The 24,700-nt window shown below is 40.4% G+C and overlaps 4 protein-coding genes across 6 annotated transcripts in view; 3 read left to right on the top strand and 1 right to left on the bottom strand.

Annotated features, from left to right (window-relative positions):
• The window catches only part of pde4ca (phosphodiesterase 4C, cAMP-specific a), a 45,819-nt gene extending 43,153 nt beyond the window's left edge, over positions 1-2,666 (top strand). For all 3 annotated transcript variants that reach the window (XM_053330285.1, XM_053330286.1, XM_053330287.1), the window contains 8 exons: positions 89-261; positions 381-479; positions 647-811; positions 1,029-1,128; positions 1,308-1,462; positions 1,570-1,692; positions 1,835-2,017; positions 2,157-2,666. In XM_053330285.1, the coding sequence (XP_053186260.1) occupies positions 89-261; positions 381-479; positions 647-811; positions 1,029-1,128; positions 1,308-1,462; positions 1,570-1,692; positions 1,835-2,017; positions 2,157-2,666 (1,508 nt within the window). The remainder of the gene's footprint in view (positions 1-88; positions 262-380; positions 480-646; positions 812-1,028; positions 1,129-1,307; positions 1,463-1,569; positions 1,693-1,834; positions 2,018-2,156) is intronic.
• Positions 2,667-6,663: 3,997 nt separating this feature from the next.
• On the top strand, positions 6,664-12,412 carry LOC128368960 (ras-related protein Rab-3A-like). The gene is made up of 5 exons (XM_053329892.1): positions 6,664-6,729; positions 8,613-8,837; positions 10,034-10,152; positions 10,796-10,920; positions 11,900-12,412. The coding sequence occupies exons 2-5, from the start codon at positions 8,613-8,615 to the stop codon at positions 12,088-12,090; spliced, it is 660 nt and encodes a 219-aa protein (XP_053185867.1). The 5' UTR covers positions 6,664-6,729; the 3' UTR covers positions 12,091-12,412.
• A 2,404-nt stretch (positions 12,413-14,816) lies between these two features.
• On the bottom strand, positions 14,817-16,777 carry LOC128368954 (transcription factor JunD-like). The gene has a single exon (XM_053329884.1). It carries the CDS (start codon positions 16,524-16,526, stop codon positions 15,588-15,590), a length of 939 nt encoding a protein of 312 aa, XP_053185859.1. The 5' UTR covers positions 16,527-16,777; the 3' UTR covers positions 14,817-15,587.
• A 2,365-nt stretch (positions 16,778-19,142) lies between these two features.
• LOC128368959 (pyroglutamyl-peptidase 1-like) lies at positions 19,143-23,970 on the top strand. Its single transcript, XM_053329891.1, has 5 exons — positions 19,143-19,277; positions 19,751-19,803; positions 20,318-20,434; positions 20,559-20,791; positions 22,780-23,970. Exons 1-5 carry the CDS (start codon positions 19,247-19,249, stop codon positions 23,009-23,011), a joined length of 666 nt encoding a protein of 221 aa, XP_053185866.1. The 5' UTR covers positions 19,143-19,246; the 3' UTR covers positions 23,012-23,970.
• Positions 23,971-24,700: the final 730 nt, after the last annotated feature.

Raw genomic sequence — 24,700 nt, forward strand, 5'->3', positions numbered from 1 at the left:
AGTAAAATGATGTATGTTCTAGGATAGTAAAAGTTTTTATATTGTTCACAGACAGAGCTTGATGCTAATACTTTGCTAAATCTGACAGAGAAGCAACATGACATGGACATCATGTCTCCCCCCACCAAGGAGAAGGACAAGAAGAAGCGGCCCATGTCTCAGATCAGCGGTGTGAAGAAGGCTACCCACAGCCCCAGCCTTGCACCTTCCACCATCCCTCGCTTCGGGGTCAGCGCCAGCCAAGAAGGTCTCCTAGCCAAGGTACGAGGAGTGCTATTGTTCAAGTTTGTCATTTTAATGCTGCACACACTCTATACAGTACACCCTCCCTTGTACAGTGTGTGTCATGACATATATGTGTGCTCATTGTTCATCGGCAGGAGATGGAGGATGTTAACAGATGGGGAATTGACATCTTTAAAGTCTCTGAGTATTCTGGGAATCGTCCACTGACAGTCACTATGTACACCATCTTCCAGGTAACATGTCTCAACATACTTTCTTAAACAGAATGTAACCTGAAATAGAGGAAATAAGTGAACAAGAGAATAAATGAATAAATGGAATAATAACTTAAAAAGCAATAAATGATCTTCACCTTGACTGACACAGTGTGTGATGTATTCTATCTCACCTGCCACTGTAGGAGCGTGAACTGCTCAAGTCCTTCAAGATTCCAGGAGATACCTTCATTACCTTCATGATGACTTTGGAGGATCATTACCATGCTGAGGTGGCTTACCACAACAACATCCATGCTGCAGACGTAGTCCAGTCCACACATGTCTTGCTGTCCACACCTGCACTGGAGGTAGGTGACACTCTAATTCATCCAACAGAAAGAACAGATATACACATTAACATGTGTAACATGTTAAACACCACAGACAAGTCCCATCTGTACATGTTCTCTTATGTCAGCCACATACACACATATATTGACTGTCCCTGCTTTCTTTCTTGCGTGTGTGTGTGTGTGTGTGTGTGTGTGTGTGTGTGTGTGTGTGTGCGTGCGTGTGTTGTTCAAGGCTGTGTTTACTGATCTGGAGATCCTCGCCGCTCTGTTTGCCAGTGCCATCCATGATGTGGATCATCCTGGAGTTTCCAATCAGTTTCTCATCAACACCAGTGAGTTTGCATAGCTCCACAGGGATTATGTGAACGTGCGTGGGCGCAGAGTGTATTTAACTATGCGGATGAGGTGTCTGTGTTCATGCGTGTGTGGAGAAGAGGTTATTCTACATTTACAAAAGGCTTTTATAAGTATTTGTATAACCTTTATAACATTTAACTTTTATAACCTTCAGACTCAGAGCTAGCCCTGATGTACAACGACTCGTCAGTGCTGGAGAATCACCACCTGGCTGTCGGCTTTAAGCTTCTGCAGGAGGACAACTGTGACATCTTCCAGAACCTTAGCAAAAAACAGAGACAGTCGCTGCGCAAAATGGTGATCGACATGGTGAGACACTTTGTTAGTGCTCTTAAGATTATTTACAGTATCTCAGTACCTTTTAAACAATTAATTCTAATACATTTGATCAATCGATTTTATTGCTTTGCCTGCAGGTACTAGCCACAGATATGTCCAAACACATGAACCTACTGGCAGACCTGAAAACCATGGTGGAGACCAAGAAAGTCACCAGTTCAGGAGTCTTACTGCTGGACAACTATTCAGACCGCATACAGGTAAGAACCTCTTTACAGTTAAATATCTCATACCATTCAGACGACTTATATATCATCACATTTCACCTCAAAATGGAATAAATCAATTTTTTTAAAGTGCTTTTTCGTTGAAAATCTACAAACTGTACTTCTATGATCCCAGGTCCTTCAGAACATGGTGCACTGTGCAGACCTTAGCAACCCCACCAAGCCTCTTGAGCTGTACCGGCAGTGGACGGACCGCATCATGGTGGAGTTTTTCACCCAGGGGGACAGAGAGAGGGACAAGGGCATGGAGATTAGCCCCATGTGTGACAAGCAGAACGCTTCCATAGAGAAGAACCAGGTACAGTATAATTAATTCATTATAAACTACCCTAAATTATCTATTTGTGTAATTCTGAAATAAAGAAGAAGACAAAACTATGATTTTACAACAAAAAAGCAAGTCAAGGAAAAATGAGCATCCTGGCTCTGTCTTTCAGGTGGGCTTCATTGACTACATTGTTCATCCTCTTTGGGAGACATGGGCTGACCTTGTTCACCCAGACGCGCAGGAGATCCTGGACACGCTGGAGGACAACAGAGAGTGGTACCAGAGCATGATCCCCCACAGCCCTTCACCCCAGCCAGAAGGCCAGGAAGAGGGAGCCGCTGGGGAAACGTCAGCACTCAGCGGGGGCGGTGGCTGTACCTCCGCCGACAAATTCCAGTTCGAGCTGACCTTGGAAGAAGAAGGAGAGTCTGATACAGAGAGTCCACCTGAGGAGGAGGAGGAGGAGGAGGTCTACAGTAGTAGCAGGGGGCTTGAACTCTCCAGAACTGATTCTGGCAGCGGATATGATGCGGTGTCTGCTACGACTCGCCTGCTCCCCAAAATGTTCACTACTGAGGCAGGCAGGACGTTTTCTTTAGACTCAGATAAAGAAATGGCAGAAGACAGAGAAACAGAGCAGGAAGGCGTCTCTGGGGTGCACTTCAGACTCGGCACATAGCACCAGTCAAAAGTTGTCTTTCTTTTGGCCTTTATTTGTTTATTTTTTCTTGATTTTGGTGCCTCATCCTCTGTCACTCCCCTTCTCCCACTTGAACCAAACACCACCGCCTCTGGTATCCCCCGAACAGGGTGACAGCAAGCCTCGGCTGGGCAGTATGGTAGTGCGGGTGGGTGTTGGGGGTGTTAAGAAAGTCTGCAGTTTTACACAGCAGTCGCTTGCACTGGAGAGAGACAGATAGACTGAGTCACTGTTCCAGTAGAGGACAGGAAATCAAGTTTCTGAGTGGTCCTTTTGTGTTCTGTGTGTTTCAGTCAGACATACTGCGGATCACGTTCAACAGACACAATGAGAGGTTTTAAAAAAAAGTTTTACCAGCCAACCCAAGGTCTACTACAACAAATGACAGATCTGTCTTCCTCTCATGGAGTATTTGTGAAGAAAGCGAGGAAGTGATGAATGACACAACAAAGTCTTTGAGACATCTTGCCAAATTTGCAATTTACAGGGACAATGCTGTTCTGCCTGCCTTTTAATTTTCTTTTTGGTCGTTTGTTGGTTTTTTATTTAGGGCCATCCACACTTCAAAGCAGTGTGAGGAAAGTTAATGCAGAAAAGAGCAGAAAGGAGCTATGCATGATTTAATGCAGGAAACTTTACATGTAGCACATTTTGAGTGACTCTATCATTATTATTGTATACAGAACGTAGCACTCCTTCCAGCTAGTGTTGCACAGTCCATGTAATTGTGTTCAACAGGCAGTTATTTTAGCAGAAGGATGTGATTATAACAGACTTGCTGACAGTACATATTTTAAAGTTTTCAGTTGTTTCCATTTTTATAATCCTTAACTATTTTATTGTCAGCAACAAAACTGAGCCAGGGTCAGTAGTGTTGGACAGTCAAGGAACTGCATCCTAAGTAATGTGGGCTGTGCACATGGTGCCCCCTGGTGTTGACAAGTGGAACTGAAGGTCTGGCATCAAATGGCAAATGATTTGCAAGGTTTTGCATAGGCCTATATGGAAAATACATTCAAAACGTATTTAACTGTAGGACTACCCAAAATATCAGTTATGTTTCAGTTTTGTTGCTCGATTAAATGTTTTACTTTCGTTTTTGTAATTTGAAGTAACTAAGGTTTTCTTTCTATCTTTTGTTTTTTTGCATCCTTTATATTTTCGGCACCCATTTGTATCAGTTTGCCTTCAGGTTTAGCACTTTAAAGTTTTGTTCATAGCATAGCCCTCATTGTGATTTTGAAGGGCGCGAGCCAAAACTTTAGCACATTGGAGGATGTTGACTGAGAAACAGTTTGTTGTTGGCCTTAATTCAACCAGCACAGACATCATGCAAACACTAAATGCTAAGGTACAGCTACATAACACCATCCATTAAAGTCCATTGTTGTTGCTTTATAACGTGTCAAACACAACATCCACCTGCACAAACTAATGGACCGATAAGGGCAGCGTATTAGACGTACACAAGTTGCAAAGAAGGATGCATCATTGTAACTGTAAAAACCCAGAAGGTTACTAAGAGACAGTTTCCTATGCCAGAATTTTTTTTTTCATCCTCTTTCCTCTCATTGATCAATATTTCGCTCTTCACAGGGACATAGTCAATGACAAAACAAGTGCCAAGCAAGCATGACACAACCCGTACTGTAATTTCCATTTTGCCACTGGCTACTTTCCATCAGTGACAGATAAAGTTGGTTGATTGTAGCACCCCGTGTGCCAATCTGACCCTAGTGTCTCTGTTCCTTTTTTTTTTCTTTTTTTCTAACTCCTGTTCAAACAGTAATTGAAACTGATATTGTCTTAAAACAGTGGTGTGTTTTTGTGTGTGAGTGAATGACTGGTTTGACTTTTTTTTTTTAATGTATTTGCTAAGAAAAAAACCAAAGCACTTTGTGAGGTACTTTTACAGTTCTGCACTTCCAGTACAGTTGAACATGTATAACGTGATTGTTTCACTGTTTTTCTGTTGGCAAATGGCCTGGTGGGTGAGTTGAATTGCACAGGCTGGACCACTACAGCTCTTAAAGGTTGGCTGTCGGAGGAACTGAAGTTGTTTTTTTTTGTTGTTGTTGTTGTTCTTTTTATAATTGACTGTACAAAAAAAATGTTTTGTTGAAATGCATGACATTGACTGCCAGATTTTAAACAATATGAAGAGTACATGGAATACTTACAAAACTTAGCCTGTGGAGAAATTGTTTTATTTTATTACTATGAAACAGTAGTAAATCATGTTTTTATGTGTGAAAGATGTGGGAAAGGTTTTTTTCTTTTCATTTTGGACGCCTTATTTTCAAATGCGGGATTTCTCTTTGGTCATAGAAGTGTTCACTGACATGCTGGAGTAAAACATGTGCAATCCTTTTTCTGTAGCCATAAACAGCATCAAACAGACCAACACTCAAGGATGCCTTCAACTCTAAGGACTATTTAACAACAGCTTAACCAGCACAACATGCAAAGATTCAGCCTGTCTCTCTGCGTGTCACTAATTGTTTGATTTTGTACATTTTCCTCACAGTGCTTCATGTACAGTTTATTTATTATTTCTATATTATCTGTCAGAGACAATGGAACAGTAGACTTTTTTTAGTCTGAGGTTTAGTACATATGTGTAGTTTGATTTGTGCGAATGTCAAACGGGACAGATTTCAACTATTACTCAGCTTTTTTTTTCTCCTTCTCACTTCATTTCTTTGTGTCTGCAAATAACACGTATAAGCAAAAATACTCACTTTCATGTTTTTTTTTCTTGGTATGAAAATAGTTGAGTGACAGATTTCCATCTTGGGTTTCCTGAAACATTTCTCCTTTCTCTATTTCTTCTGTTTTTCGGTGATTTCGTCAGATCACGTAATCATGAAGGATCTTACAGTGTGCGGATCTGAGACTTCTTTAATTCATAGTGAAGATAATATAGTCATACATCCTCAACACTCATTCTAGATCAGTATTTCTTTTCTTTGAGATTTTATGAACAGGGGTCATGAACTAAGACTCTGCAGCTTTGACAATCCAAACTCTGCTGTTTAACTGCGGGTGTGTTTGCCCTCTCCAACTAGAACTGTATGCCTTGCCAATAAAGGAAAAACTCTTCACTCTTTGATGTCTTGTTCTCTGCTTTTATGAAGATGTTAAATCATAAAACTAAAGTAGTAATATTACTACATGCAAATCTCTTCACTCATTCAAACTAACACTGTGAGGATAAACGTTTGAAACCACATAACTTTATTTTAAATTCTAGTTTCCAAAGATACAGACTATATTAGACTGCATTTAGGGGAAATGTGTTTAAATATATGCAAAAGGTGCAGCCATAAATAATAATACTTTTTATTTAAAGGTGCACTCAAGGACAGAGTTACAGAAGTTTAAAAACACATTAAAAAGAAGCACCAATACAAAAAAACATGGAGTTTAGCAGTCTGAATATTTTACAGTGTCAACATTATAGAGAAGCTTTGCTGAAGAGCAGGACAGTACAGATGTGATCATGTCAGACAATTTTAAAGGGAATATTGCTAAGCCACAACTCTTTTTTTAAAGTGATGAAATAGGTAATAGGTTTAATTTGGGAAGCTTAACCAGAACAACATGCTTTGGGTTAAAATATTCAATTTGTTAAGGTTAAAGAAACATGAAGTGAGAGTTAATCACAACACAAAGTTCATAATTCATGCCTAGACCCATTTAACATGGCAATTATTTTGCCGCCTTCATCAAATGCTCAATTTTTATTTGTGGCAGAAGTAAGGGATATCTTTTCTACATAATGAGTTTTATTAAGGCAAGTAGAATATTTGATGGAAAAAATGTTATCATCTTATCAATAACAATGAATTAAGCTTCTCAATCATTTATAGTAAGGGACGGGGGCGGGGCTCTGTGCGGCTGAATGGCTGCTCTTCTATGATTGGTCGATTCTTCTGCCAATCATTCTTATGCCGGGGCTGTCAATCACGGGCTACTGCAGGTGCAAAGCTGGGGTCTGGGCTAACTGCAGCGGAGCCGAAGACAAAACACACATTTCACGGTAAGACCTGCTCTCATTTATCACTGAGGTGCTCTGTACACTAGCGACAGGTGGCAGGTGTGTTATTTGTCGCTTGTGAGATCTGAAGAGACTGAAATTTTAGTGGTAAATAAGAAAGAGTAACCTTCATTTGACATAGCTGGGATGCTTAGCTAGCTCCTGCTTATTAATACTGGTAACGATGCGGTGTGTTAGCATTAAAGGAAACGATAGCTATGCCTGATTTGCATTTTAAAAGGGTGACTACTGCTAAATGTTTTACGTTCACCTCTTAAAACCCCCCTCGATCTTTGATTATGCATGGTGTAATCTACAACAGCACGTATTGTGTTGCTTATTCCTCCTTTTGCAGCTAACATGATGCCAGCCTGTCAGTGTCAGGCTGCTAATTACACCGTCAGTAGAGAGCTGACGCTGGATAAGCTCCTCTGATGATGTGTGCTGTCGTTTAAGCTCTTTAAACTGCGAGCATGTTGTATTCATGAATAGTCGCTGACAGTATTTCTCTGTCTCGTTGTTTGCTGTGGCCTACAGGGTAAATTCTGGCCAGCCATATGGTCATTCATACTTGGCTGGCTAGCCGAGCCTCCCTTGCCTCCCCTGGATGGGAAAAGATAGTCAGTTTAGCTGATGCTTAGCCCGCTAAGCCCCTGTACTTCCGTCCTCTTATCTTCTGTGGGCCATTCCTTGTCTGACCAGTATTATTGACATGAAGTGCAAACACTCGAGGCTTTGTGTGATTATTGGCTGCTTGTGTTGACACAGGCTCTGGGCGAAACAGTTGCATAATTTGATTCCCTGATTAAGTTATGTCAATGTGGCCACTTCCCTGGGAACCATATGGAGCAGTCATGCAGCAGACTATTGCCTTATAATTCTGCCGCATATCTAAGGCTCTAATTGTAACACTGGCATATGAATTCAGATGAGTTTCTGCTTCACTGTCTGAAAAAATAGTGATGATGAGTGCATAAGTATCCTGGTATCCTTTGCAGATCTTCTTCACAATAGTAATAAGTGACTACCAACATAGGATGTCTGCCTGTCATGGTGTGTTTCAGAAATGCCACATGTGAGTTTGGAAGTCAGCAAACCAACCAAAATATGACAGTAGAAAATGAGGGGAGAGAGAGAGAGAGAGGGATAGGTATGAGATGGATAATGACATACAGCAAAAGTCAGTGGGGAGGGGGCCAACAGAAGGCACAGCAATTAACTGGTTTGCATCTTAAACCCCTGAGCATAATGTTTTTAACTATTATTTCTCGTTCTGTCTTCACATTGTTTAAGATCTCTGTGAATCAGAGGTGATGACATTAGCTCAGGAAATTGAAACAGTGGCCTCAGAGGATATCTATGAGTGGTATCAGAGGTCACATCTCACTAATATGGAAGTCACACATTTCCTTCTCAAAGACTTACAGTGTAGTTTATGTAAAAACACTTATCATCCACAACCTAATTGAAATATACTCTGTATGAACACAAAGTTATACTAGCTAATTGTTAAGGTAAGTGTTAAGTGTGAAATGCGTCATAAATGAGACTAGTTGTGTTGGTAGAATGCTAAAGAGGTTTTTTCTCTATTCTTTTTTTTACCAATCTGTACCAACAGGAAATGTTTGGTGTTAGTTGCAGAGGAAATGTATCTGTGTGTATGACGCTCATGAACATGTGCACAATTTTAAACACAAATACAAGTACTCAGCTATAATACCACTTTGGTGAAGTAAACAAGTTTTTGTTGACACTGTTACTGTAGTTTATACCACATTTATTTTGTAAGGTGTTTCTGTTTTTTGTCCCCCCCCCCCCCCACCCTAAATAAGAACACGCTGTAACTTCTCATGTCTAATTGATATGTGATCTCTATCCCTGCATAGATGGCGTCTGCAAATGCCACATACGGACAGAAAGAATCCTCAGACCAGAACTTTGATTACATGTTTAAAATCCTCATCATCGGCAACAGCAGCGTAGGAAAGACCTCCTTCCTCTTTCGCTATGCAGACGACTCATTCACGCCGGCCTTCGTCAGCACAGTGGGCATCGACTTTAAGGTCAAGACCATCTACAGGAACGATAAGAGGATAAAGCTGCAGATCTGGGTAAGGAGGTAGAACACATTTGAGGCATGCAGATGTGCTGAGGTCACCAGGTGCAGATTGTGTAGCATTTCCCAGAGTAGCTCGAGAGGTGACGGCCACGATCACATCCAGGATTTCTCTTCTATAGCTGACACCTTGCTTGTTGCTGCTGCTTTTTGTTAGTGTTCTGAATTAGAGTTTAAGTGTGTGGCAGCAGGAGAAGTCTACAGCTGCTATACAAAAGTGATGTTTACTGAGGGTCACCCGCTGGATACCTAAAGCAGGCATGCAAGAGTAGAGAGGGGAGAGGTTCATATCCGCTGCCCAGAGACTATATTAGTCACAAGTGTGTGTGTGTGTGTGTGTGTGTGTGTGATAACCACGCCCATGTTTTGTATTGTTGCTCAAGTTCATTAAAGTCTTAAAGGGAGATAAGTCTTTTGCATGTGTTTTAACAGACACACCTGGAGCAAAGTTTGAGTATCAGGACCAGCCCTACAGAATAAGTTTCATACAGTCCTTTGTCCTAGCCCTCATTTACAGTTACACACCTATTTATTTCATATTCCATAATTATGAGAGATGATGTGTTGGTGTAGAACTGCTGTCGCAGGAAGGTACACACAGAAATCGAGCAGTGTCTTCATTATTTCCATGAGCAACATACTGAAATTCAAATTTAGTGTAACAACTTTTGACTAACAACACGGATATCCATGATCTATCAACAATCCTGAATCAGAATTAAGGGGCATTTCCTCTGTATTCCATCACATCTGTTATCATGCATCTGTATCGATTACCAGCTTTTAAAATGGCCCATCCCGTCCTCAGAATCGCTCCATCTGCTCTGTAATGGCAATACCCTTGAAGTGTACTTAACATGAGCCATAAAGCCTGAACCTTTACCAACTGCTTATTACATGTGACACCAAAGGAATACCTAATGCTGCTGGGAGTTTGGCTGGATGTTAAATCAAGGCAATCATCAGAAAGCACATGCACAGCTATAAATTCTTTGCAGGTGCTGCAGATGGGGGGAAAAAAACACCCAGACAATAATTTCATTCCCTATTCTGCTTTTAGTACGATTGGATGTGACAACTAGAAACGGTCTTCCTCAAATGTACAGGGTTGTTTTTCCTGTCTGAATGCTGAACCTATCATCTTCTAACAATAATAAATACTAAAAAATAACTTTATTCGTGTTTGTGTAGGACACCGCTGGCCAGGAGCGCTACAGGACGATCACCACAGCCTACTACAGGGGAGCCATGGGCTTCATCCTCATGTATGACATCACCAATGAGGACTCCTTCAACGCTGTTCAGGACTGGTGAGGGACACCTGAATATACTATATGTCTTTGTGAAGGTGGAAACTTAATCTGCGTCTGATATTCTTTCATTTAGTTCAGCTTTCCTTTAAGCAGTCAGACAATCAGACGGGTTTCAGACAAGTCTTCTGTTTATTCCTTATGGTGAAAAGACAGATGAAAGCATTCATGTTGTATGTTATGATCACCTGTTTTGTTTTTTTTATCATACTGCATGCTTGTACAACAAATACTGTGTGACAGCAGGATTCACCTATTGTTTTATTATTCAAATAAGTGGGTTAGATGATTGTGTGAAACTTGTCTTGTGTGGAACCTGTCTGATCACTTGTATTATGTTGGCTTGTTTACTCTTGTGAAGCTATATTTAGTGGCTCCAACATTTTTCCAAACCTCAAAATGAAACCATTGATTAAAGAGTCATTATAACCACTAGCAATGATGTTTATGGAAACTTTCTTATTTTTATATAACGAAAGTTCAGATGAAGCATGTGTGTGCCATCTTCCATTGCTGGGATCAGCCTAACATAAAATAAAGTGCTTTAGCATCCAAGAAATGTATTAAACATGCTTGTAAAATTCAGTCAGTGGAAACAGCTGTTTTGTAAATGCTAATTTGACCGCCATGTGTTTTCCAACAGGTCAACGCAGATCAAGACATACTCATGGGACAATGCCCAGGTCCTCTTGGTGGGAAACAAGTGTGATATGGATGATGAACGAGTGGTGACTACAGACAGGGGCCAGCAGCTGTCAGAGCAGCTGGGTAAGTTGAGTTGTCACTGAGTATTTAGACGGCAGAGTAAAAACTAGATCCCGTGTCTCTGTTGCGGGTTCACTCTCCTCTCATAAGTGAAAATTGCATATCATCATGACCCATAAAGTTGTCCTTCAAAGAGACTTAATGACTTAATGTAGATAAAAATGAGTGAAGTTTGAAACTGAGGGATCATTTCAGAGGTTGTTGCCGCCAGTTTAGTATCACTTTATAATGCAACGTTCTATGTTTAGCATACTGTGCTGTGTGTCATCATGGTTAGACACAATTTCACCATATTTGAAACTGATGCTACAACAATTCATGTTGCAATTAGCGTAAATAACAGTTACAGTACTTGCATCTGTGCTTATGAGTCATATTAACATGAGTCTTAACTAGCGCCATGTGTCAGTTTTAACATATAATGAGTACTTATAAGTGAGTTTCAGAGTTACAAATGGGCCTTTTTCAAGACAGGAACATATAACAATAACTTAGCCTTCACAGATTTGACCTGTTTCCGCTGTACTCCTTCTGCTTTTAGGGTGAGTTTCTGAACCTAAATTTAACTTTTTGATCCATTCAGTCAACATGCTACTGCGAACATTTTGGGGCATGTAAAAACAAGTGACATCTCACAGATAGGTTTTACATGTCCAGAAGGAGGCTGTGAGATGAAACGTGAAGGTACCTTTTTAATGACTGGCGTTTTAATTTTTGCAAAGCAGTGTTTCAGTATTTTTTGGTTGTGACTTTTTGATCACAAAAAATCGGATATGTCCGTGGATCCAAAGAGCACCTGTTTTTTTGAGACCTGCATTCGTGAAGCACTCCTCAGCAAATCTTTTGGCATTTGCTCTTTCTTTAGACTTGAATAAATGTTATAAAGATATGATATATGATGAAATAAGTGGATTATCTGGATAAGCATCACATTGAAGTGGTTGGTCTAATCACAGCCCTTCTCCGTCTACCTTCTCGGCAGGTTTCGAGCACTTTGAAACGAGTGCTAAAGACAACATTAACGTGAAGCAGACCTTCGAGCGGCTGGTGGACATCATCTGCGAGAGAATGACGGAGAGTCTGGACAACAACGACCCGACCGTAACCGGGAATAAACAAGGGCCACAGCTCACCGAGCAGCCACAGAGGTCTCATAAGGATTGTGCTTGCTAAACACAACTGCACAAACGCATACACGCACTCATACTCTTTGTCTGCTGTCATGAAATCAATACAACTTCTAAGTTATTTTACAGTTTGTCTCTCGCTCTCATACACACATACACACAAACATACAGAGGCACACAAGCTGGCTGCTGAAATTCTGCACCCCTCACAATTGCACCATCCTCACGAGCTGGCTTATCCCAAAGCTTTGGTGTTCTCAAATTAATATCACCAAGAAATCTTTTTTTCTTTTTTTAAAAAGTAATGCAGACAATACATAATAGTGCTTACTTATTCAGAGGGGTGAAGAATGTTTAACAGAGAAACAATCCCAGTCGTCTTTCTTTTACACTCACACTATACTGTATCTTAAAATTTTAAAATTAGCCAGTCAAGCCTATCATTCCTCATTGAGGTGACTGTAATTGGATTTAACTCTTAAAGGCTGTGAGGGAGGGGCATTTCACTGCCCTCGCCAAGTTAGCACTAACGCCTCAAACCTAAATGGACACAAATCATATCATGTACTTATAGTCCCATTGAAAGTCTGAGTTTGTTGCTGTGGATAGAGTTGCTGTTTTGTTTTTTTAACGTTTTTTAATTGGTTGGGTGTGGTTTTGAGCATATGAAATGACCAGTCCGTCCCAGTGTTGTGACTGAGTTTCTACAAATAGTAAGGTCAAATTTTGACGTCCAAACGGGGTCACTTGAAAGTGAGTCTTTCTTTATAAGTTAAAATGAACACGAGTCATTCATATCAGTCTGCTAGTTGAATTACATTGTTGTAGGATTCATGTCGGGCCCATTTCCAGATTTTAAGTTGTGTGTTTTTTTTTAACGTCTATATTTGAGAGCACTCTATGGATGCCGGTGTCAGTCACTTGGTTGTTCAAGTCATTCCAGCCTATTTTAGTTTTTTTTTTTTTTTTTTTTTTAACTTTTTGTTAATGTTTTTTAAGACGTAAATCTAAATAAAAGGATAAGGAATGAGGAGAGTGTATAAATGTTTGAAAGTCAATAGATAAGCATTTTAAATGCATATATAATACATAATTAAAATATACAATTGGGATGTTGGATTCCTACCTGTGCTTTAATGAGAGGTGCATGTTGTTTCTGGTTGACTGGATGGTTATTTGTATGAGCTGTTGACGGCCTATTCCTAGTCTGATGTGTTTGTTTGAATACTTTGAGGTAAAAAGTGGGGCTAAAGGTTTCACTTATTAAGCTCATGGCACTTTCTCATTGTATTAACTTTCATTCACTGCATACAATGTACAACATGCGCTCACTAGAAAGGCATGTGATCCAGTGTGAGCACTTTGTGCACCAAAGACCTGCCACCTCAATCAACTTCCAAAAAACTCTCTGTTGTCATGGCGGATGATATTGTCATCTTTATGTTTGGGGAAACATAATGTTTTAAGCATGTTAAATGTGTTATTTCTCTAAAGTGAAGGATTTGTCTGCTCATGTATACAGTACAAACCTGTTAGTCATGCACTCACTAATTTGCTGAGGCATGCAAAAACACATTATTTTAATATGTAACTTATTTATTTATTTTATATTATTTATAACGTAACTTATTTTTCAGATGGTGTTCTTCTAGATTATGCATTGCTCTCTACTTTTTAAAGAGATGTTCATTAGTATTCAATTGCTTAAACTATCCCAGCTTTTAACTGACATGAACTTGTGTTTACAGTGAATATAAAGCTTAAGATGCCTCCTGAAGAGGAAAGTTAAACATTCCAGTGAACTTCTTATCACGTCCACATGGCTTTGGTGGGAAGTTTTGTTTGTCTTTTGATATCAGTTATGTAACTTTTAAGACTTGGTAGTTTAACAGCAGTCTGTTCTCACAGAGCAATAGCAGTTATTTTTCCTCCACACCCAAATATCTGCAACACAACCCTGCTGAAGGTTTGAAACATGCATAACTGTGTGCGGGTGTGCGAGTGTACATTTTGTACTAAGTTCTAATGCAGTCTCTTAATAATTGTTCTTTCCAAAGAGGTCTCGACATAAAATAAAGAGCCAAAAGCGCTTGTTAGACATTTGTTAGACAAACCTGTCTGGTAGTGTTTTTCCTACTCTGCAGTAGCTTCAGAAAGGGGAGAATGTTTAAAGAAGTAAACTGAATACTCTGAACACTTCATTTAAAATAAAAAAAGTTTATTCTTACTGCATTTTCACTTTTTTTGGTTATTTTTGTTACTTTATTTATTGTGTTTTGCTACAGCTGTAAACCTGCAGATGATTAAGTAACAAGCACCAGTCCTGTTCAGCTCCCCTCCTCTTCCTCCCTCCCCATCATAAATCTTGTAAATAGGAATTTTCTGCCCTGTCGGGTATTAGTTGTGTGAATTGTGCTGTAATTCTGTAATGCCAGATTTGCTAAAACGAGGAATCAATAAATAAATTCATAAAAGCTGGAGTGTTGTTAAAGTGCCACAGTTATTCCCAAAACTTACTGATTTACAAGAAGTGTGCATGTGAGTATTGTTTTGTTTTGTTTTGCCCACCAGAGGGCAGAATACTGCAATAATGTCTTGTTTTTTATCCACAGTTGTTTGACCATCTATGGTTTGGTTCAGCTTCTCTATGGCACTTAATACACCCACAGTGTCAACTGTGAGAGAGAAGATAAATGGTATGTAGTGCATTTATGCTCTCAAATGTTCCCTCAAACTGTGCTTCAGTATGATACAAAACACATCAGCTGTAGTAATGTAGTGAATTTAATAAATGTCAGGTAGAGGCTTGAAAGTCCATCACACATGGATACATGAGGCTTCTCAGCACGTACACATACATTCATGGAAGTTTGGCGCCTGAAGAACTACACAGCAGCCACCATCATGAAAAATACAATGGTTACTGTACACGAAAGCTACAAGACATGCAGTGTTCATTTTTTTGCAAACAAATTAAAGGAACAACAAAGAAATAAGACCATATGTAAAATAAGAAATGTTTCAGTAAATAAAAAATATATATATTTGTCATTGCTAAGTGCTTGTAAACAAGTAAGGCATTATATTACACAGTGGATGACAGCACTTGGTGACACCCTGGTGTTTGGTTGCACTTAGTTGAGACTGTCCAGCTTACACACAGATAAATGCTATCCTACATCAGTCCTGGATAGCACTTTGCTACATGGCTTCCCAAAATTGAGGGCAACAAAGGAGTCTGTTAGCTGCATAACACTGCCATCATGAATCAGAGGAGGCTGCAGCTCATACCTGCTGCTATAACCTGTAATTTCCCAGTCATCATTGTCTGGTCATTTCTACACAGAGCAGTGCAAATGTCTGTTATGTTTCTCAGGTATACAGCTTTTATGTTGAAGGTCCATTTACATTAAGTCTCTAATACACTTAAGGACAAAGGGCTTCTTAGGTTACAAAAGACAAATCCGCCTCATAATACAGGCCTGTATCCTCAGCGCATTTAGAGCTGCAAAAGACATCCATAAAGAGCACCATGGTTGGAATTTAGTAAGCCTGGACCTGGTTTGGTAAGAGCTGGCAACCGCTGCTGACATGGTTCATCACCTTCTGCTTCAGCTGGGCCACTTGCTCCCTGAGGACGCTTGCTGTGGAGGCCAGTTCTGTATTCTGCGTTTTCAGGGTCTTGACCTTGTCCTCCAGCCGAGAGATCCTCTCCAGTTTTCTTTTGCGGCATTTGGAGGCGGCTATCCTGTTGCGCAGCTTTTTCCTCTCTGCCTTGATGCGCTCCTGGTTGTCCATGTCAATTGGAGACAGAGGAGGACTGTCCCCGAAGCTCTGCATGTCTGGTACCGTCTGAGGCTCGTCCTTCACCACACCGGCGGACTGGAGTCGTGACAGAGCCGCAGCCGCAGCAGCCGCCTGTTGCTGCGGGCTGAGATGAGCTGGAGGTGGCGGGAATGGGATGGTGTCCGTGGAGTAGTTGATTGTCGTGGCTCCGAGCGGACTGGCCGCATAGCCATTCAAGGTTGTGTATACAGGAAGATCTGTCGTCTGAAGTCCGGCGACGGATCCGACGGCGTTAGACGATCCGAGGAGCTCCAGTCTATCCACCGAGACGCACCCCGCCTCGCTCAGCTGGTTCTGCTTGTGAAGATCCTCCAGCGCCTTGACGAAACCCTCCGCGAACTCCTGCTCGTCACTGGCCGATTTCGGGTAGAGGAACTGGGAGGTGGGGGTTGTGGTGCCGACCAGACCGTTGGACTGGATGATAAGGCGCTCCAGATCCGGAGAGGTTAGTTTCAAGAGTCCCAAGTCCGGGGAGTTCAGCAGTCCGTCTGTGTCCCGGAGAGGGTTTGATTTGAGCTCGGTGTTCTGATCGTCCAGGTTTAGGTTAATTTCCTTCTTCATCATTGTGTTCTGGGAATAGATGCCGGAGAGCCTCGGAGTATTCACCACGGTTCCTGGGTAGAGGGTTGTTTCCATTCTACACCCTCACATGAGGGAGTGTGGAGCGTTACGCATTAACGATTGTTTCAACAGTCACATCCAAACATCAGGAAATCAGATGACCCCCTTCCTTTCTGTGATCCTATTTCCTTATCTCCTTGTTGTGTATCGGACTGTATCCGTCGACCACTTTGAGTCGTGTTGTGCCGGAGGGGCTCTGATGTGTCTCTCCTGCGCGCGGCTGATATTGTCTTTTCCCGATGGCACGACTGCTATGCGCAGCGCCAGACCTCGCTCGCTTTCTAGCCCTAAAAATTCCATTATGTCACTCCAGAGCGCGGAGATTGGCCCAAAATGACGTTGGTTTCCGGTTTAATTTGAATAAGGGGCCGAACCGGTCTTTATTGCCATGGAGACTTTAGGTAAACTACAAACAGTGCAATGCATTGTGGTTTGATGTCATAGCATAAAAAAGCTCAGGGTCGCCAAAAGAGAGCAGAGACTGGGCGGGGAAGGTGTAAGAGGCGAAGGCCAAGGAAAGGAAGAACTGAGGAACAGGCCTTACCGAAATCTTCCCTCAACTCAGGCAAACCATTTTGAAAACAGAATAAAATAGACAGCTTCAAAGAATGTTAGATTAGATTCTACAAGTAGATTCACAAACAAAACTGTGTAATCTTAACTGTTCCATTAGATTAGATTATTCTCATATCTGAATAGAATACAATAGAATTGAACCATTTGAAGTTCAGGGCTGAAGTTATCTCCACCATTCCCACTGCTATTAATCAGACCAAGCCTTAAACACAAACCATGTTAACACCTCTGAATGTTTACTCTCATGATGTGACTTGAAATGAGATGTCACAATGCCTGAAAGTGTTTCTAGGGAAATGTTTGTGAAATGGAAAAGGGAAGGAAACAGTGACAGTAGAATGAGGAAACCATGTGTTCTCTGTTATTGAAGGTAAAACGCACACAAGGCTTAAATGCCCTTCAGTGCCTGATGACATACAAGCACAATGGGTTTCATGTTGAGCTGCCCATAACCCCTTATTTTCAAAAAATGTACTCAAATGATGTACTTCACTGCAACGTCCACATAAAAGTAAATACCTACTATGCTAAGATCAGATATTCATTTATTAGTCCCACAATGGGGAAATTGGCATTATTATAGCAGCAAGTGGACAGTAAAATAGAATATAAGAGCACTTCTAAGAAAAAGAATAAAGAATAATAATAATAAGTACAAAAACAATGAGAACAATAATAGTAAAAATATATAATAAAAATAATTGTGACATTATTTACACCTACACCTACTTTTTTAGGATATGATGTAGGGTGGTGATGACGCAACACAATATAATGAAACACGGTGTACACAATAAAACATGACATCCAGAGTACAGTATATAAAGTACTAAGTTTGGACTAGCATGGAGGCTGTGAGGTGGAGACTACAGTTGAATATTGTTATTCAGCCCATACCAGTGAGAACGTCAGCAGACTGTCTGCATCAGCACCACAGAGCAGAGAGGGCATCTTTAGTTTCCATGGCAACACTGACATAGTCAGTGACGCAGGCAAGATAGAGAGGGAAAGGTGAATGGGTTGAGAGAGAAGGGAGGGCTGTTAGCAACTGCAGTGCAGGTTGCGTAGGTGGTCAGTGGAGGTGTTATTCATTGTGTGAAAGAGAGAAAGAGAAAGATGTGGCTCAGAGAGATGAAACAGTGTTGATTCTGTAACTTAAATCTGTTTCATATTCTTCCAAGAAGAGAGAGAAAAAAAGAAATCCTCCACCCTATGGAGAACATATTTTCTCCACTATGCCAGTTCAGAGCCACATAGGGAGCAGTGTCCAGAATGTGTGAGTCATTTCACAACCCAGGGGTGTGGGCCACGGCGTGCACTGAGAGTGAAAAAAAGAGCTGTTCCCTGTGAGCCGATATTAGATTAGCTCTGCTTTCATGACAACAAACTGAGAAGAAGGTTTGTGCTGTAAACTGTAGGGAGTATTTCAGAGATGTTGTGTAAGATACAATTTCTCCTCCCCTCAGACAAAGAAGTGTCCTTTGACTTTAATACTCTTGGGAGTAACTAACTGGGCATGTATGTTCAATTTTCAGCAACGCCCTGGCTGTGTCACACTAACGCCATTACAGTGCATACATTCACACCTGGGAGCTGCTGCCCAGTAAAACCACCGAGTGGCTGCACTGGAACAGCTGGTTGGGGGTTAAATGTTCACTCATGAGGACTTCTCAACACTCCCCTTTAAAAAAAAATCTCTTTAGCTGCCCAGTCATAAACCTGCTTTCCTAACCTTTAATATGTGAGTGCAGTGCAGATGCTTGGTTTTCATTTTCAGTGCACATGTGGCTTGAATTACATCCTATTGCATTGCAACTCTTGGATTAAAAGGATCTGTTTTCATGACCTCCTCCCCATTTCAGAGACCTTGTGGTATAAATGTGAGGAAATACCAATTCACGAGGCCTCTCTTGTTGATCATTCCTTTTTCTTCGTGTTGATTCAAATGCATTGTTTGCTGGATGAACTGCTGTGGATTCATGTATGCCAGTGCAGCAGATGGCAGTATAATCCATTTAGCTTTAGTGTGTCATTTCCTCTCAGCTCTGTGGCAGAAGAAGACAACAGCAAGCGTTAGACAATCCTGAGATCCTTTTTTGGTGAAATTTGATCCCCTCATTATAAATATATGATAAATCCTGTCATTGCAACCAAGGATAATGGCAAACAAGAAGAAAGTCATAGTAACAGGTGAGAGATTTTATATGGATAAAAGACCTGAGAGAGACAGATTTGTGTTAAATGATGTCTTTATTGTAACCACAGAGTGCTGTCACAACTCAAGTGTTCTACTTAAGTCTGAGCCACACAGATGATATGTGTAATGTGATTTAACTGTTAATGATATTTTAATTGCATTATTACCCTCTTTTAAAACAGTAACATTGTACAGAGAATAATGCTACTGTCAAGGAAGAAGCTCTGCTGGCTAACTGAGAGTGAGAGAATTCATTCTGTGTATCTACTCTGTGCTTGTTGGCGACTATAATTAATGTTTAACTTTAACTCCAACCTTTAGACTTTGAGTTAAAGAATGTATTTTACAGTCACCCTTATCACTTTTCTCCATAACAGATAAGCATCCTCGCTGACTTTTTATTTACCTTGCTGCACTGTGTATCATCCCTGCAGTGTCATTTCTGACTATCTTTGCTTTTCTGCAGGGTTTGAGCCCTTTGGAGAGCACAAAGTGAACGCCAGCTGGGTGGCGGTGCAGGTAATCAGTAATGAGCTTGTCCATGTTTAAACAAAGGTGCTAGTGAAGGACTTGTGTTTCACAGGCTTTATCTAAATATATTGATTTGATTGATTGGACAATTTATTAAACCTTTGAATTAAGGCATTCACACACTCACCGATTGAATGAACACTTACATCATTCAGTAAAGACCTGCTACTCTTAAAACAGGATTAAAAATAAAAATGAAAACACATCACTTAAAGAGAGCAGAAGCCTCCACAAACACACCACTAACAAATAAATATTTAATAAGGTACAAAATTCCACATTTGCATTTAAAGTAGATTCCTGTATGTTATCTAATACAGTACAATACAGTGTAAGTGATCATCTTTAACATTGCTGTCATTAGAAGTTACACTAAGTATTACATTTTCCCCTTGTTTAAGAGAGTTATTGTTTCATTTTGTTATTATTGATCTGCAAATCTCTTTGAGACTGTAACTGTAATCAAGGACTATATTCAGTATACTGTTTATTGTGTTCATAGGAACTGGAGCGATTAGGTCTGGGTGAGGCAGTAGACCTTTATGTGTGTGAGGTGCCTGTTGAATACCAGGCTGTTGAGAGTCTAATTCCATCTCTGTGGAAACAGCACCAACCTCAGGTAATACAGGAACTATACAATACATACATGTGAAATGTTACTAAACTCAATTGATCAAGTAAAAATATGCCTTACTAACCTCTCCCACCTCCACTCACATCTGCGTCTTTTGTCATTTGGGCAGTTAGTGGTCCATGTTGGTGTTTCTGGGTTAGCTACCACAGTCACTCTGGAGCAATGTGGCCACAACAAGGGCTACAAACGTCTGGACAACTGCAGCTTCTGCCCAGCTTCCCAATGCTGCACGGAGACTGGCCCAGACTGCATAAACTCAGTCCTGGACATGGATGAAATCTGTAAAAAGGTCAACGACTCTGACCTTGGGGTAGCTGTATCGGTGTCTAAGGATGCTGGAAGGTTAGTGATGTTTTTCACATATGTTTTAAAGAGTTCACACACACACAACACTTATTAAACTCAATCTGCATATTGGTCTCAACCCACTCAAAGGCCTTTTTTAAAGTAGTCGTTTTGACTCATCACAGCAGGAAAGGCACAGGTGTTACTCAACCTGAGCGCAGCTTTCAACACTGTTTCTCATCTTCCTGGACATGTTAGTCTACATTGGAATCACTGATATCCCTCTGGCTTGGTTCAGATCATATCTCTCTGGCCGCACACAGTTTGTTCAACTCAAGAACCTGAGATCTGGCTCCTCTCCAGTCTCTAGTGGTGTTCCCCAGGGCTCTGTCCTTGGCCCCCTCCTGTTCATTTATCTTCTGCCTCTTGGTCACATTCTCAGGAAATTTGATATACAATTCCACTGTTACGCTGATGATACCCGACTCTATCTTTCCACTAAGCCTACTTCCACTCTGCCACCCACAGCTCTATCTGATTGCTTACTGGAAATTAAATCATGGCTCTCAACTTTCTTAAACTCAACGGCAAAAAAACTGAGGTCCTCCTCGCCTGTACCAGATCAACCTTAGCAACACTCAACACTTTTTCCATGTACATCAACAATTCCACTGTTCCTCCACCCCCTCAGGTAAAGAGCCTGGGTGTCATCCTGGACAGCACACTATCTTTAAAAGCCCACATCAATAACGTTACTCAGTCTGCATACTTCCATCTACATAACATCAATCTTCTCCGTCCCTCACTTTCACCAACCTGCACCGCTATCCTGGTAAACACCCTGATCACATCCCGTCTGGACTACTGTAACTCTCTCCTCTTTGGTCTTCTGTGAAAATCTCTTCATGAACTCCAACTGGTACAGAATGCAGCTGCTCGTATTATAACCAGAACTCCCTCTATTGAACACATCACTCCTGCCCTGCAGCAACTTCAAATCTCGCATTGACTTTAAGATTCTACTCCTCACTTTTAAGATCCTTCACAACCTGGCACCATCATATCTCTCTGAACTTATTCACATCCATACACCTACCCGAACTCTCAGATCCTCCTCTGCCAACCAGCTCTCTGCCCCATCTGCCAACTTAACTACCATGGGGTCAAGAGCCTTCAGCTGATCTGCCCCCCGCCTTTGGAACTCTCTCCCACCAAACATTCGCACTTCTGACTCCACCTTTAAATCCCGCCTGAAAACGCACCTACTCAGAGTGGTATACTCTGTCTCACACTAACTATGCAATCACATTCTTATTTATTTATTGTACTAATGCACTTTATAGTCACATTCATATTTATTCTTTATCTTTGCACTAAATGTCACCTGATTTATATTGTTTGATGTACTATTGTTGTGTTATGCCTTGTAAGCTGTCCTTGAGTGCTTTGAAAGGTGCCTTTAAATAAAATTAGAACGTTAACAATGGCGCCACTCTATTTAAATATCCCTGTAAGCCATCTGTAAGCTATCATTAATTTTATTATTTACACATGTGCTTTTCTAACTATGACACGTCACAATGTTTCTCATAGAAAAGGGTGACTGCTCTCAACCTTATCACTGTATCTTTATTTGTTTTTAGACCTCTACTACATGAACATTGAAATTGAAATATATAATTAGAATGCTATAAGTAATATAATGATTCCCTACAATCAACAGCAGTGTGGTCTGACATGGACAAAATATACTGGTGATATACAGGTTTATTCATGTTTGTCTGTGGAATTAAGTTTCATTATAATTAACTTCAACTTACATTTCTGGTAACTTCCTCTCACAGTCTGGGCCCACATACCTCTCAGTTCATTTTCGGTTGTTTAATGACATGCTATGTTTTCTCAGCCTCAGGCACTTACTGTATCGGCTCCCAGCCTTTGTCACATGGATTTCTCTCTGGCTCTCACTAACTATCTGTTTGTAAATGGTAAAATGTGATAACACAAACTTTACATAACCTAACGTCCATCATTTTGCCTACCAGGTATTTGTGTGACTACACCTACTACAATTCTCTGTACCTGGGACATGGCCACGCTGCCTTTGTCCATGTGCCTCCACTAGGAAAACCCTACAGCAGCCAGGACCTCGGCAGAGCCCTTCAGGCTGTTGTGCAGGAGATGCTGAAACTACTGGAGCTGAATAATACTGAAGAGGAGCACACCCACAACGAGCACTGCAATCACAAGCATCAACAGCAGCATGCCCACTCATGACTGACTCACAACCTCAGTAGACTCATCAATGAGCAAAATGGACCACTGGCTCATAGTAATGGTTTAATCAGTCTGATTCTCGAGGCAAGAAAGTATTCTTTGATTTAGCTGTGGGGCTTATAGTGCAAGTAGTGATGACTTAAGATAGTAGACTATTAACACCGGAAATTAATGGAATGAATTTCACATTTATTGTTAAGAACGGAAAATCAGTGTGTCTGAATTTGGTGCTTTTAACCGTTATATCAGTGCCAAGTTGAAATAATTTAGTATATCTTAAATTTTAACATTGTTCAAGTCTGCTCTGGGCACAACACTTTGACTACAGCGTCTGTTTATTCAAGTCATTGTGTGTAAGTGTGTGTTTGAATGTGTGTATAATGTGCTGGAGTAGTTTGCATCAGTGAGTGTTTGTAATCCCGGCCTCTCATCTTCCATATAACTGTGAAAATTGATGTCAACACAACAATGTTTATGGACATATTAATGTTGCATCATGTAAAAAGGGCAGTGTTTGGCCATATCAACATGTAATTAGTAGTATTAAATAGATAGTAGTTATACTGTAACTACAAGTTATACATGGTGACACACTGTGGAAGTTCTTTATAGTAACACAAACCGTTCAAGCTACCTGTTTAACCACCTGTGAGTCTGTCCTCTTTCAAGTATTTCTGTTTACTGGAGTCCTGTTTGGCTGTTGTCTTGGAAACATGCCGTCATTTCCCTTGTTTTGCCTGTTTTGCACCAGAGAAATGTGATGATTTTAATGACCGCAACCTGAAGTATAACTGAAGAATACACACTTATGATGATTTGCTTATCTCAGGGAAAATATTGCACATGCAATCAGTGTTTGTTATTTTACTAATTAGATGTGTTTGTTCTATGCATGTAGTGCAGCTTTGCAAGGCAAAGCCAGCTCAAAGCTGTGTTAAATTAAAACATTTCACACTGCTTTGTTCTTTGTCCTTTTCAGTCTGAAATCTGCTTTCCATTTGCACATTGCAGAAGCATTTATGCACTTTTTTGTTGTTCACAATCACGAGACAAGCTGATATTTCAATGTTAAAATCTTAGAAGCTAATAATCCAATATGTCTATTTGTCTGTGGTTTATAGTGACTCACATCAATGTTAAGTTTCCAAAAGGTTTTGATCCATAGTGGCAGCATGGTTAAATGTTGTGTGTAACATCAGTAACACTCCTCTTATAAAGAGAATGCATAAAAAATAGCCAGGGGGTTCATTTGCAATGGAAACATGTTGTAGCATTACTACATATGATATAAATACATATCTTAGAGAAGACTTAAGAGTTAATAATGTTGTTCAGATAATGTTGGTATCATTCTTAAAAACCCCAAAATAATTGAACATTTTAGTTTTATTGAGTTTTTTATTTATCTTCAGGTAAACAAAGGAGAGCAGTTGGGTAACAATGTGTGATTCTGTTTAATCATTGTTCTCATTTGGTCTGGTATAATTGGTGAAAACAAACTAAGTTTATACAACAGCAAAAATGTGTGTAAAAGTAAGACAGATGTAGAGACAGTGTCAAAATCTTTCAGAGAGAGCACAAATAAAAAATAGATCACATCAATATGATTTTATCATTAGTAACAATATCAGTAATTCTTTCACCTCAGAAGTGATAAAGTCTGTCATATGTGCACACATTATTTACCTT

This window comes from Scomber japonicus, chromosome 12 (genome assembly GCF_027409825.1).
Source record: "Scomber japonicus isolate fScoJap1 chromosome 12, fScoJap1.pri, whole genome shotgun sequence".
NCBI lineage: Eukaryota > Metazoa > Chordata > Actinopteri > Scombriformes > Scombridae > Scomber > Scomber japonicus.